The sequence below is a fragment of the Ambystoma mexicanum genome, chromosome 5p, assembly GCF_040938575.1.
Source record: "Ambystoma mexicanum isolate Mex_15411 chromosome 5p, UKY_AmexF1_1, whole genome shotgun sequence".
NCBI lineage: Eukaryota > Metazoa > Chordata > Amphibia > Caudata > Ambystomatidae > Ambystoma > Ambystoma mexicanum.
The window spans coordinates 545,607,979-545,622,412 of record NC_090930.1 but is presented as its reverse complement, the minus strand read 5'-3'; the positions used below and the strand labels follow the sequence as shown (position 1 = coordinate 545,622,412).

The 14,434-nt window shown below is 44.3% G+C and overlaps 1 protein-coding gene across 2 annotated transcripts in view; it reads right to left on the bottom strand.

The window, feature by feature from the left end:
- The window catches only part of ZDHHC9 (zinc finger DHHC-type palmitoyltransferase 9), a 377,235-nt gene that overhangs the window by 265,506 nt on the left and 97,295 nt on the right, over positions 1–14,434 (bottom strand). For both annotated transcript variants that reach the window (XM_069612973.1, XM_069612972.1), the window contains exon 2: positions 7,248–7,565. In XM_069612973.1, coding sequence (XP_069469074.1) covers positions 7,248–7,414 — 167 coding nt within the window. In that variant the 5' untranslated portion in view covers positions 7,415–7,565. The remainder of the gene's footprint in view (positions 1–7,247; positions 7,566–14,434) is intronic.

The window sequence follows — 14,434 nt, the reverse complement described above, 5'->3', positions numbered from 1 at the left end:
GACCCTTCCTTTCGGCCTAGCGTCAGCCCTGTGGGTATTTACCAAGCTAATGAGACCACTGGCAGCAGCCTTAAGAGACGAAGGTGTCAGGATGATTATATACCTAGACGATATCCTGCTTATGGCAGAAGACAGACAGGTTGCAACAACAGATGCAGCGAGCCATGTCACGGATCGTAGGACTAGGATTCCTAATAAATCAGCGCTAAGACCATGCAAAAGAATAGAATTCCTAGGTTTTAAAATAGACACAAAGAAAGCCACGTTAGAACTTCCCATGTGCAAGATCAGAGCGATAAAAAGAGACCTGAAAGCAGCTCTGAAGACACCGGGTATATTGCTTCGGAATCTAGCCAGTATAGTTGGCCTGCTAGCAGCATCAATCCAGGCGATATTTCCAGGTCCTCTTCACTATCGAGCACTACAGAGGCTCAAGATACAGCATTTACAAAAAGGATAGAAATATCACCACCTAGTTCCTCTAGATCAGGAGAGCAGATCGGAGATCGAATGGTGGCTCAGCAATATGGAAGCCTGGAACGGCCGTGCCATATTCAGGAACTCACCAGAGATCGTCAGAGTCAGACACCAGCAGATCAGGCTGGGGAGCGAGATGTGGGCTCGTAGAGACAGGAAGAAAATGGTCGCAGGAGGAGCTGCAATTGCACATCAACTGTCTAGAGCTCTTAGCGGGATCCTTTGCAGTTCAGGCATTTACCAAGGATGGCGCGAGATGTTGCATCCTGCTAAGGATGGACAACATCTCAGCAGTGAAATACATCAACAAACTGGGGGCACTCGATCCAAGAGGTTAGCGGAATTAGCCAAAGGCTTCTCGCACGATTGCTTGTCAAGAGAAATAGCAGTAAAAGCAGAATATCTTCCGGGAGCAAGCAATTCAGTAGCGGATTGGAACTCCAGGTATCTGACAGAATCGAGCGTCTTGATGCTGCATGCATCCGTATTCGAGAAGGTACGGCAGAAGTGGGGTCCGTTCGACACAGATCTTTTTGCATGCATCAAGACTAAATACCCAACTGCCAAAGTATTTCAGTTGGAGACTAGATCCCGGAGCAGCAGGGACAGATGCGTTTTTCCACAGTTGGAGAACTCACATTCATTACGCCTTTCCCCCATTCGCGATGCTGGCAAGGGCACTAGCAAAGGTCCACAGAGAGAAAGCAGACATAGTCCTGGTGACACCAGAGTGGAAATCTCAAGCCTGGTTTCCAGTTCTGATGGAACTTTCTATGGATTTTCCTCAGAGGATTGCGAACAGACGAGACCTACTAGTAGATCCGAAAGGCAATCCTCATTATCTGATTCAGAGCAAGTCTCTGAACCTGACAGCTTGCAGCATTTCAGGCGCAGATGGTGTTTGCCAGGCCTTTCAGAGGAAACTACACAACTCATCAAATTATCATGCCGCTCCCCCCACCGCATCTACAGTCAGGAGCTATAATTCCGCTTGGCAAGCCTGGGAATTGTGGTGCAGAGAGAGGGGTGTTCCTCCAATTTCAGTTTCTATAGAGCACATATTGAATTTCCTAGCGTCCCTAACAATGAGCGGGAAGGCATTCAGAACAGTGGGAGTGTATAGGTCAGCCACTTCAGCCGGGCATGAGCTTGTTGAGGGAGTTCCAGTAGGAGAGCACCCGGCAGTCTCCAGACTGCTTAAAGGGATCAAAGTCACGAAACCCCCACTTCCTAGATATTCAGTCCTCTGGGACGTAAACAAGATATTACAACTTTTCAAACAATGGCCTAGGAACAACCTATTAACAGGAAGAAAGCTATCAGAAAAATTGGCGACTTTACTCAGTTTAGTTTCTTGTAGAAGAGTGTCGGATGTGAAAGTGCTAGAAATCAACAGAAAGATTTTCTACCCAGAAGGTGTAGCATTTAACATAGCGCAGCTTACTAAAACAAATTCCAAAGTGATTTTGAATCCCTATTTCCAAGATAACGACAACTTATGTGTAGCGAAATGTATTAAATGTTATGAAGCAGCGACAGCAAGTGTTCAACCTCGTAACGCAATTGCTTATAGCGTGCAGGAGACCTTTTAAAGTGGTCACATCTGCCACCATAGCGAGATGGGTGAAAGATCATGGAACAAGCTGGCATAGATATTTCTTTTTTCGGAGCTCATTCAACCAGACTATCTATGGCTTCCGGAGCTTTTTCAGACGCTTTCCCGCTGCAGGAGATCTTGAAGGCGGCAGATTGGTCCAGCGACTCAGTTTTCAGAACTTTCTATTTTAAACCAGTGGCAAATATGGCAAGGACAATTGTGCAAAGCTTTGAACAAGCATAATGCTCGCCTCCGGTCTAATCATAGAATGAAGATTGCCAAAGCGCATAGCGCATGAAGTCTTGATTCTATTAAAGACACGGAGGCGAGCATTAACCCACCCAAAAAGCAATCTCGCTGTGTAGAAATGATGGTCTGGTTATGTGATTTGGTATATGCACTCAATGCTGTAGAGTTCAGCGAATTCCCACCCGAATGGTATCGTTTTTCTTTGATTAAGGGGAAGATCAGAAGAAATCCAGCGAGTGAGAGAAAGACAGACGAGAACAACAGTGGAGTGCAAGCAATTCAAGAGAGACTTAAAAGGCAGAGAGTTTAACAGTTTCACAAAAAGAAGAGGAAGGGACCCGGAGTGTAGACTGTCTGATACCTTCAGGGACTTACTCCTTGGAGGATGAGAGCGAGGCTAGGACTACTGAACCCCTAGAGCCTTTTGGGAGTTGTAGGTTCACTGCAGAGCGAGTTATGTACAGCTCTACTTGGTTTGAGTTATATTTATTCTTGTGAAGTTGAGAAACAAAAAAAATAAAACAAAAAAGAGAAGCATGGTTTGATTTTTATGTTTTGAAATGCTGTGATTGGCAGTACTAAAGGAGTTTAAAGCATAATGCTTGCCTCCGTGTCTTTAATAGAATCAAGACTTCCTGCGCTATGCGCTTTGGCAATCTTCATGGTCTTGGAGATTTAAACTTGTGGTGGGGAAACGAGAATGATCCTATGGCAAAGACTGGAACACTCCTTAGACAATCTGGGTTTTACACAGCATATTATGGTGCCAACCCATGAAAAGGGAAATATTCTAAGTGCATAGTTTCACATAATACCAAAATAAATTTATGTTTATCACCATGACCTTCGTGGTACCTTTTCTTTATACACTGTACCATAAATACCGAAAAACGTGTTCGATTCAAATCAGGAAAAAAAGGCTTCTATAATGGCTAGAAACTTAGTAAACCAAAGCACTAGAACCCTGGTTAACCTCATTATCGGAAAAAAGTTTAAAAACGTACTACGACAGACCAGATGGCGAATATTTATAAGCAGGTAATACAAGAAGATACCAACTCACTTGCCCCTCAGAAATCTAAACAAGTGGTAGTGAAATCTAAACAAGCGGTTGAAAGAAATAATAACCTGTGGTTCTCGGCTGAGCTACAAAAGCTCAAAGCCATTAAACAAAAACATTTCAATATATGGAAACAAACTCAAAATGCATCTGATAAAGAGAGTTTTCGGATTGCTACCAAAGAATTTAGACAAGCTGTGATTGAATCAAAAATTCGTTTTTTATAAAAAGGATCACTTAGGCACAGCCAAGCTCCAAAGAAAGTACTAAAAGAGTTGGAAAAGCTGTGTAAGACTAACAGACACTATTGAAAAGAATGTTACATGGTGTAACACGATCAAAATGCGCCGATGGGAAAAATAGATACAATAAGGAAAAATATCGAAATTAAAAAGAATACTCATCACCAAATAGAGATGTTGTCACCCAACAATCAGAGTCTTGAACCTCGGTTTTGTCAACCAACAACCAGAGAGTCTTGAAGCTCGGTTTAACTTTAAACATGTTACAGAAATTGAAGCTCGGTTTAACTTTAAACATGTTACAGAAATTGAATTGATGGAAAGCATCACCAATCTGAAACCTACAAACTGTAAGGGTGACCGATGCCCACCTATGGTAATTAAGGCATGTACTCCACACAACTGATGGGCGTGATCTACAGAATTGTAAATGCCTCATTTGCAGATAAACATGTACCTGAGGATTTAAAAAAATGTGTGGATTACCCCACTAATCAAAAAACCTGGTATTTGCCCACAGACAGCGTTAAATGATCATCCAATTACAAACCACACCATTTTGTTAAAGATCTAAATGAGAATAATATTCTGAATAAATGGCAATCAGGCTTTAGACAGGGACATAGTACAGAGTACAGAGTCGGCCTCATTAGACTTAAAATCCCGACTAATACAGTATATCGATAAAGGACAGGTGGTAGCACTAATGTTACTGGATCTGTCTGCCGCCTTCGATCTGGTGGACCACGGGAAACTGGTCGCCAGATTGAGGGAGGTAGTGAGATTTTCAGAAAATGCAGCCGTGTGGGTTGAGTCATTTCTGAACAGTCGAACCTGCATAGTATGGAGTGGGGACGGAGAGGGCACCCCCATGATTCTCAATTGTGGGGTGCCACAGGGCGCTTGCCCCTCGCACGTCGCTATCTAACATTTACAGTGCCTTTTTTTCAATATGCTGAAGAAAAAAAAAAAAAGAACATAGGTTTTACCAACTTCGCCGATGACACTCAATGTGTCATTCCCATGTCAGGCCAATATAAGGAGGATGAAAAAAGGTTACATGAGAGCTATGAAATCATCCAATGGTGATGAGAGAAAACGGCTTAGCACTACATAAAGAGAAAACAGAGTTGATGGTAATTGGTACAAGCCAAAAAATGTACAAACTTGAAGAGGGCTACAAACACTTTGAAATAGCTGGGTGTGTCCTAGAAACAAAAAAAAGTGAAAACCCTGGGGGTGGTCTTGGACCAACATGAAGGCACACGTAGGTAGCCTGATGTATTCTACAGCCTATCATATCAAACTGCTGGCCCAACTTGGACCTTTCATTTCCCAAACAGACTATTTCAAGGGCCATTGTGGGGTCTAAAATCGACTATTGTAGTACTCTACTGGTGGGAGAAGCAAAGTCTGATATCTTTAGACTACAGACACTCCAAAACACCATGTAGGGCTAATAAAAGGCAGACCCGGTCTCGGAAGCTAGACAGGGTCTGCACTGGCTTCCCATTGCTGCCAGAATCCACTTTCGGCTGCTGACTATCACCCACAAATGTCTTAGGGGGTTCTGGCCCACGCGAATTAACAGAAGCACTGACAACATTTTTTTATATTCGAACGCTGAGGTCGAATAATGCAAATCAACTACAAATTTCCAAATGCAGCCTTACCCAAGTTAGTAAAAGTGTGTTTTTTTATGGCAGCTCCCAAGGCATGGAATGATATCCCACCTGAACTTAGAGACATCAATTCTATAGCAGTTTTCAGAAAAGGAAAGAAACTGCTACTCTAATAAAAAGTTGACTTTGGCTATTTTTTGCTTACCGTTATGAGATCTTTTCTAACTATTTGTCGCGCCCTCACACCCCCAGGTTTTATGGTTGTGCTATACAAATGAATAAAGTAAATGGATGGGAACCCCTCCGAGTCGGGGGTGGAAGACCAAGAAGGGAGATACCCCAAGGTGGGCAGTGGCAATCAAGAGGGCTCCAATTCCTGTTCACCCCCATTGTGTCAGTATGTTTCTATGCAGACCATCTCCAGCTTTGCCTCCAATGTCAGATACTTGCCAGTGTCTCTCTCTGGCTTTCAGAGTTACGTCTGCAGAATCCGAAGCCAAGAAAAAACAAAACAGAAGCTATTAGAAGCATTGCCGGCCCGCTGCAATGATCGGCCGCCAAGAGTGGGAGATATGAGGACGGGAAAGGAAGCGGAAGCACTGCTACGAACATGCACCAGCGGAGACTGTGCTCGAAGAGAAAGAGAGCAACAGAGGTAGAGTGTGCAAGAAAACCGACCATCCCAGGCAGCCATCTCCAGTACGGATTGAGCTTGTGTGGAAAAGTGGCCAGTGCTTATCCGCTATACCCACCCACCCACACCCACACCCACACACACACACCCCCCCATGCATGTTTGTGTGGAGATTGTGTAGAAACTGTGTGTAAGGAGTGATTGTGAAGCAGATATTACTCAGCAAAAGGGGATGTTTGAGTAGTGTGGAGGGACGAGTGGTAGTGTGGAGCGGAGAGTAGTAGTGTGGAGGAAGCAAAAAGGGGGAAGCAAGACATGGGAGGAGTGAGAACATCGAAGCGACAGAAGATGGTTCCATGTCCCTACATCAACAGTTTTTTAAAAGTTATTTTTAACGAAGAAATTACTTTATTAAATCTGTTTATTTTGTAATTATTTTGGCTGGGGTGTCTCTCCTCCCCCTGAACCCCTTAAGCCCTTAAGCCCCACCCTTCCTATTGCTATTATCCTTCCCCCACCCTTTTTAACCCCTTAACCCCCCATATATTTAGATGAGTGCGTTCAAAATAATAGTTTCGTTAAAAATTACTTTGAAAAACACCTGTCGAAGGAACACGATACCACAGAAGAATGGTGGGAGGAGCGAGGCAGAATGGAGAAACAGCAAGACTAGAAAAGGGAGCTGTAAGAGTGAGCGATAGGCGTGGCCTCAAACCGCGTATTTGCAAGGCACCATCCAAATTCCCATTAGAATACTAACCACTGTATAGTATAGTGTAGGGGGACTTAAAGAGTCTAGCGAGATAAGGAGTTCGGCCTTTAGGTCCCCGGTACTTTGTCCCTTCACCGACAGGAATTTAGAAGACGTATTTTAGTTTGCCGGGATGACGCCAACAAAACGCATCGCAAAAAGCAGGGCGGTGGGGGTAAAAGGTTAGAGGGGGTGAGGAAAGCCCCCTCCCCCAAATTGGGACAGCAATAGTCCCCACAAAATCTCCAATAAAAACCCTTGAACCACCTCAGACTTGATACTGATACTTAAACCCTCATTTCAGTGCTAGGCTGAAACCTTAAGACTCAATTCCAACTTTACACATCTTTGTAACATTTGTTTTGCTGTTTTAGCAGACTCTTCTTGCTGGATGCAAAAACATTTAGGAAGTTACCCAAACAAAATCACTTAATGGGATGACAGTGTGTCAATCTATACATTATTTATGTTTCAAAACTACTATTCATTGAACGCTTTATTTCAATGCCTAAATAGGTGCCATTTTTGACGAACGAAAGCTCAACCCTAGAAGTATAGGCATGAGCCCTGCAGAGGACAGTGGAGTGTGGTTTATATATTGCCCATTGAACTTACTCGAAAGCAAAGAACAGGCTGCAGGTTCCCATAATGAGTATCAGCGTTAGGTAGAATATTCCCTTCTGTCGAGCCATCATGACCCTTCCGTCACAGCAGAACGTGTTCTTCCCAGGCAGCTTCTCCCATTTGCGGGTCACCTTCTTCCTCACCATCATAACTGACATGGTGACGCCTTCTTTGCAAGGGGATTCCTTTTGAATCAAGCCCTGTGGGGCAGCCCTTACAGGTGGGATTATAACCTGAAAAATGCCAGCTGCTACATCGTCGTCGTCGTTTCAGCTGTGCAAGGCATCTCACAGGACACTGGCTGAGCCCCTGAAAAGGACAAAATAGATCATGGTTACCCAGGTCACATGTTCAGCACCAGTACATGAAAATAAGGTGATGGCGTTCAGAATTGCACACGTGAGGATGATCAGCTCAACTGTGCTGCATTGGAGGGCAAGGCTGGTTCACATGACAGGGTGTGGACTTTTATACAATGGACAAGCCAAACAGTTAAAGGCAAACAAATGTTTTGCAAAAACTGACAAGATAGGCTAACAGAATAGCTCATCGCTATTGTGAACATGTTAAAAAGTAGATTCTCCAAAATTACATCTGAATGTTAAGTCAAATTCTCTTTACAGAAGCCCAAACTACCAACCCTGATTTTAAAACGAACACTTTCAGAAATAAGACTACAAACCTTGGAACATGTCCCACAAACAGTTCACAAGATAAAAGCTCCATTTGTACTGATCAAAAGGAAAACGCTTCTGCAGTTTAACCAAAACAAAACCTTCTCTTGCATGCCAAGCCTGCATACCACTGGACTAGGGAGCCAAAAGAGACTTTCTGAACAGCTGCGGGCATAGTCTAGATTTCGCAACAGCCCGATAATAGGAAGCTAAAGATCAATTGATAACTGGATTAATTCTCCCGAGCGACGGCAGAAAGACGACCAAGCCCATCAAGTTTGGCCATTTTACTAAATATTAGTATACGACTGTAAAAAAAATGTTGTCACCTTTCCCTGCTGCCTAACACTTGCCATGTCAAACGGATGTCATGGTTTCAGACAATCATACTTTTGCTACAATTGGGTTTTTACTTAGAGCACAGAATAGCAAGGAGTGTGAATTATGCCATAATTTGAGGAAGCATGATTAACAGAGAAAATATTCCTAGAGCGCACCATTTGGAAACTGTAAGGTCTCAAAGGGCTGATTGGCATAAAACTGTCACCCTTATTTTGCTAGCAGCTGTCAAACCTTGAAATGACTGCCCTCAGATCTCACCAGCAGTGGAAGAAAGGTGAGGAAGAGCATGGATATAATATGGTATTTATAACGCGCCTTTACACAAGTGCTTCAAGGCGCGACGAGGCAAGGGAGGGGGAACAGAGGGAAGACCGACAACGATCTTACTAGGCCTGGTGAAATTAGCGGCGAAGCTAAGGATCCTAATACCAAACTTGAGAAACCAATCACATTTACAATGGTTAAGCCTTGACAACCATAGTTTCGCCCCAGCCACCCTATCAGAATGGCTTTGGGTACCAAAGGACAAATTGACTCGCAGGATCCGGTAGCATCCTATATTGGGCACTATCTGGGAAATCTGGAGGGATGGAGCAGACATGCAAGGCATAACAATGTGGCCATCCCCTTTGAGACACATTAGGACACCAGGGATTCGGGAAGAGATTCCGGACCATGGCAGGTTCCAGGGGGTGATTCGAGGTGGGTCTTGAGCAGGTTGGACAACTTTGGAGGGGAGGTAACTTCGTCACCATCACTGATCTTGAGAGCGCACTAGACATAGGAACATTATCCGTTTTTCACTTTCTCCAATTTAAGGGTACATTAATGAGGGGACCATGGAAAGAGAAAATACAAAGAGACCCCACCCCCTTTGAATCACTTCTAGATACTCTCACTGAAACCAAAGGGCTGGTCTCAATCATTTACAGAACTCGGATAGATGTCAGGAAGGGGTCCACGACCAAGCTCAGGAATAGATGGCACACAGATATGAACCTGGAAATCGATTCTGAATTATAGGCTAAGATGTGTAAGGGAACTTCTACAGTATAAACTGCATGCTACTAAACTTCATAGGTGGCAATACGACCTCCATAGATTGTCCAAGATGTTTCAAACAGCGAGTCCCCTATGCTGGCGACAATGTGGTGAAAGTGCAAATTACTGGCACGTGTGGTGGGGGTGCCCCAGAGTAAGTGTTCTGGGATGAAATCCTCGGTTGGATCAAGGATATAGAACGGATCAACGCGAGCGCCTCTTCTTGTGTTTGGGTTGGAGAGATGAGTTTAGAAGGGCAACGGGGCTGATCGCCCCTCTATTGTTAGTGGCACAAGCATGTATAGTGATCAAATGGAAAGCAGTCGCGGCCCCAAGTAAGGAGTGGGATAAGGTTGCCACTAACATATGTTGATGGAAAGGATTACTGCGGCTCTACACGGGAGATCCGCACAATATGAAACATTGTGGAAAGACTACATTGACAAATACGTTACCTGTCCCCAGACCAATATGGGTATCTGAATTCCAACATGAAATGTCATGATGCATATGGCTAAGGGGTGAGTGGGGAAGAGTTATGAGAGGTGGGGCACACCTAGCACTTATGAGAAAATGTTCTGGAGAGCACCTTGGTTTGTTGTCCTTTAACCAATAATATTGTAAGAGACCCAAATCTGTACATGAGTGGCAGTCTCAAGAAAAAGACTTACTAGTGGATTCATTTTGAATTTAACACTGTTCCTGAGAGGGAGGCGGGAGGGTGAGGGGGAAAGGTGTTGAGATGGGGTTCTACCATTTGTGGAAGAAGGGTATGAAGGTTTTCCCTTCTCTGTTTGAGAACTATGTAGTGAATAGTACATGTATGTTGATTAATATGTTAGGTTGAAAACTTAATAAACACCAAATTTAAAAAACAAAAAAAGCAAACTACACCATCTCCCGTGCTCCTTCTGGTATGTCCAGATTTTAATATAGTATGTGCGAGGTATCAGACTAGGAAGGGGATCGATTGCAGCAAGGGTCTCCGAGACCCTTCCAAGGAGGGGTGAGCTGACGTAGCGGGTCCCCCGTCTGCTGTAGCTCATGCCAGGAAACTCCTAGAGTAAACATTTTAAACACTAAACGTGGTAAAGAGGGGTCACGGTTGGGATCCCTATAAAATTCACTCTGGTGTCTGTCCATTAGTCATCTAAGAACACAGGGTGTAGCCAATCTCCTGTTAACAGCCATTTTATTTAGCAGGTGAAGTACCCCAACTCTACCCAGCAGGCTGGGCTGGTTGATCTCCATGGGAACCTAGCCTGCTCTGGGGAATTTGTTTTCTACATATCATTTGATGCACTTCTCTGAGATTGCCAGCCTTCTCGGTCTATCCCCCCTCCCCCCAACCCTAGATAGGCGGCACATCAGCTCCCACTAGGGACAGTCCTCACACAAGTGCTACCCAATGATGGTTGGAGGGCCAGCTTTTTCTAAATCAGAAGGCTGCTAAAAAAGAAATTGAAATTATAAAAAGTGACCTGGACTTTTGTGCATCTCGATAGCCCTCCCCACCTCCTCTGATGTGATCAACTGCCATTAATACCGAAGGGGGGGGTGTGGGGGGGGGGGGGGGTAATTGGGCATGAGGCGAGTGCAAAGGGCCCCGAACACTACTGAAGGGATACAAATTTATGCAATTCGAGTTTTGGCTGCCGATTTCCCCAATAAAGAATGGTGTCTAGATTTCAACCTTACTGGATACCATTATCTTACCAACACAAACGGCAATTGTTAAGTGTCATGCACACCATCCCCTTTGTGATGGGATCCAAACTGAATGCTTTTGCAGATACTGCTGTAAAAGAGACCTCTGTTTCTGGCTCTCAGGTGGAATATGTATTAATGCAAATAAGCCAGGTTAGAACCCATTATTTTCCTCATTACAAGATTAAACTAGAATAGAGGATGCTGCCCAGAGTAAGGAAAGAGCTCTTGGTGCACTGTGGGATGTCTTCCTCCCCCAGATATCCTGGTAGGATCAAAATGGTCACCTAGTTGATCTGAATTTACTATTATCCTACTTGGCTTAAAGGGGAAGTTCGCTCAAAAAGGTTATTGTCCTGATCGTTTGGGCATGTATGTTTAAGCAGATTTTTTTTTTTAAGGTCAAATACAAAGTCCTATGTACCTTACCTTAGTTTTCCACACTTTTACATCCGTTGATGCATCGCCCTAAGTTCAAGTGCGCTTGCGGCGTGAATACAGATCGCCCGCCCCTCAAACCGATATCACTAGACGGGTTTGGCCATTTTCACAACGCCAATGCAAGTCTAATTTCGACGTTCTCTGTGCACAAGCAATTGTGCACGGTATATCCTCAACAAGTATAAACAAACCCTTTCTGATCAGACAACATTGGAGTTGCTTTTTCAATCGTTCACTGCATTTAGTTTAGATCGCCCATGACTAATTTCTACTCTGTTCAGCATCTTCCTAGTACAAAGCTCTTGCAAACAGGTACTTACAATATCAGAACGGATTTCACTTGTGCGTTTTACATTTGTCGTATAATGGCAACAATACAGCCCTACAATTACGAGCCCGAGTATTCCGAGGAGGAACTTATGGTAAGAGAAAGATGCAGAAACGATGGGGAAATCTGACAATAGTTGGGAAGATCAATCACCGGGGCCTGAGCCTAGTCGCATGGAAGACGTTTCAACCTGGTGTACATGTAATTGTTGCAAGGCCATGCCAATCGTGGTGGAGAACTGCTGCTGCCAAGAAAACGGTGGATGCTCGGCCTACATAGCCGAAGAAGACACCACCACCATGCGTTACCAAGCTGCAGAACTTCAGGGCAGCCTGCCTCACAAGGTCTGTGTTGAGGATTATGACAGTGCTTCTGCATGAACTTCGCTCAACAGTTTGCCCTCGCAATCCAAGTAAGGAGTAAGTATGCTCTAGATGTGATGTTATTTTGACATGTTTAACTTGTTTGATCACTGAAGAATTAATTTAGCTTGTAAATTGAATACATTTCTCTCGCTTTTTGGAATCGAGTGTTCCATCGCTTACATGTCTTTCACTTTCAACTAAAAACCAATATTATTCTATGACCCAAACCGTTCTGGCTTAAATGGGTGTTCACTTTTGTAATGTGTCGATACTTCAAAGCCCAAGTTAATTTTTCTAGAAAGTTACTTTTCTAAGGGCAACTATGCCACATAATTTAGGCTGCATTTTCAAGTAAGGTGGTACACTTCTCAGGTTCATTCAATTAAAATATGTATGTTTCTCTTTCACAGATAGTACAGGCTGGCAGTCTAGCGTTCGTTTACATGGTGGCTTTATGAGAGGCTTGGAATCCGCATTCGATGAGTAATACCTGTCAGTGTCGTTCAGGCCATTCGTGCCCTATTCCCCAGTGACAGCAGACAGTACAGGGGATTTTCACAAACTGTGCTGCAACCTCAAGTATATAATTTGTAGTTTGTTTGTGCCATCAACATCACCAAAATTAAATTAAATACAAATGAGCATATACAAATAGTTGTTTGAATTTTTCAGCGAGTCAAAAATACGCTCAATCGTCTATGAGGGTCATAAAAGAATGGTTGTGCCCTTTTGTGCTCTCCTCGTCCCCATACATGCCAGCCCCTCGATTAACTCGCCCCCCCCTCCGGTACTGGGTGGGTGGGAACCGCCAAGGCGCCAAACACCATGTACACTTCAAAGGGATCTTCCACATAGGGACCATTGTTCAGATAACCTCACCCAAACCAGATGTCTGCAGATTCCCCTCTTCAAGACCCTGCCCGAGCAATCAACATAACTTTGTATTCCTTCAGCAGTGTTCCAGGCCTTTTGTGCTCGCCTCATGCTCATCCATCCATCCATCCATCCATGCACCCATGCACCCATGCACCCATCCCCTGCCAGTATCAATGGCAGTTCACACCTATGGCCATGCGGTCCCAAGGGGACTGGGAACACTGTAGGTGCCAAACACCAAGTGCGCCTCAAAGGGTTATTTTGCACAAGGACCACTGTTCACATGGGCTCCCAAGACCCAGTACCGCCAAACTTCCCTGTTCAAGTCCATCCATTCCCCTCCCTCTCTCCCCAGTATCGATGGCAGTTTGCACTAAGACCATGCGCTGGAAAGGCAGCTGGGTGGGTGTGGACGCACAAGGTGCCACAAGCTGTTGATAGCTAGCCTCTGTGTAGCACTGAAAATGTACATTACGCATGAAACAAAATTATGCAGACTGTTTTTGTGTTGGCAATAAAAGTCTTCATCTTTTATTAAACATAATAAACCAAACAAGATTACGGTGTTCATCACAGATCAACAGGTGTGCATCGTTATCATAGTTCTGTACTTTTTGGGCACTTGGACCGTAAAACAAGAACTGGCCCTCGTTAGCTCACCGACTGCCACCATTGTGGGCTGTCAGGTCCGTGTGTTGGGACCTACATCTTGTCTGGTGAGCTCACTTGCAGGCAGCTTCCTATCAGGAAGAGGATATCAGTTTTCCACATGACCAGGCCAGACCCAGTGTCTCCAGACTCCCCTCTTCAAGACCCCGTCCCTGCAATCAACATATGTTTGTCCATTGAGCAGTGTTCCGGGCCTTTTGTGCTCACCTCGTCCTCATCCATCTTGCTGCCTAGTATCAATGGCAGTTGGCACCTATGAACAGGGTCGTACTGGGCCATAAGATTGCTTCAGCTACCAATGAAAAAGTGGCACACAGTTCGAAGTCGCTATGCATTCCTTTTCGGACACCGTTTGAATATTACCCAAAAGTGAGTTTTTTTTATGAAAAGGTGATGCAAATGTGCATTTAAAAAAATAGATATTCAGCAACAGTGTTCACTACTACTAGCCGCATACTGAAGTAACTCAAACTGACACACATTGGCCAAATAAATTAGTAGGCCACTTGACCCACACAAGCATTTTGCGTTGTGTTTCAACCCTGGCCCCATTGCCCTATAGGCTGTACAAGCAAGCCTATGCCTGTGTGCTCGCAAGAGGGCTGGTTGAGTGGGTATGGCAGATGTGAAACATTGCCATCAAGGCTGAGTGTGGGTCAACAAACATCACACATTCAGAAACACACCCAATTTTCTAAGCTTTGTAAGCACCTTGACATTTACCTGGAGAACATC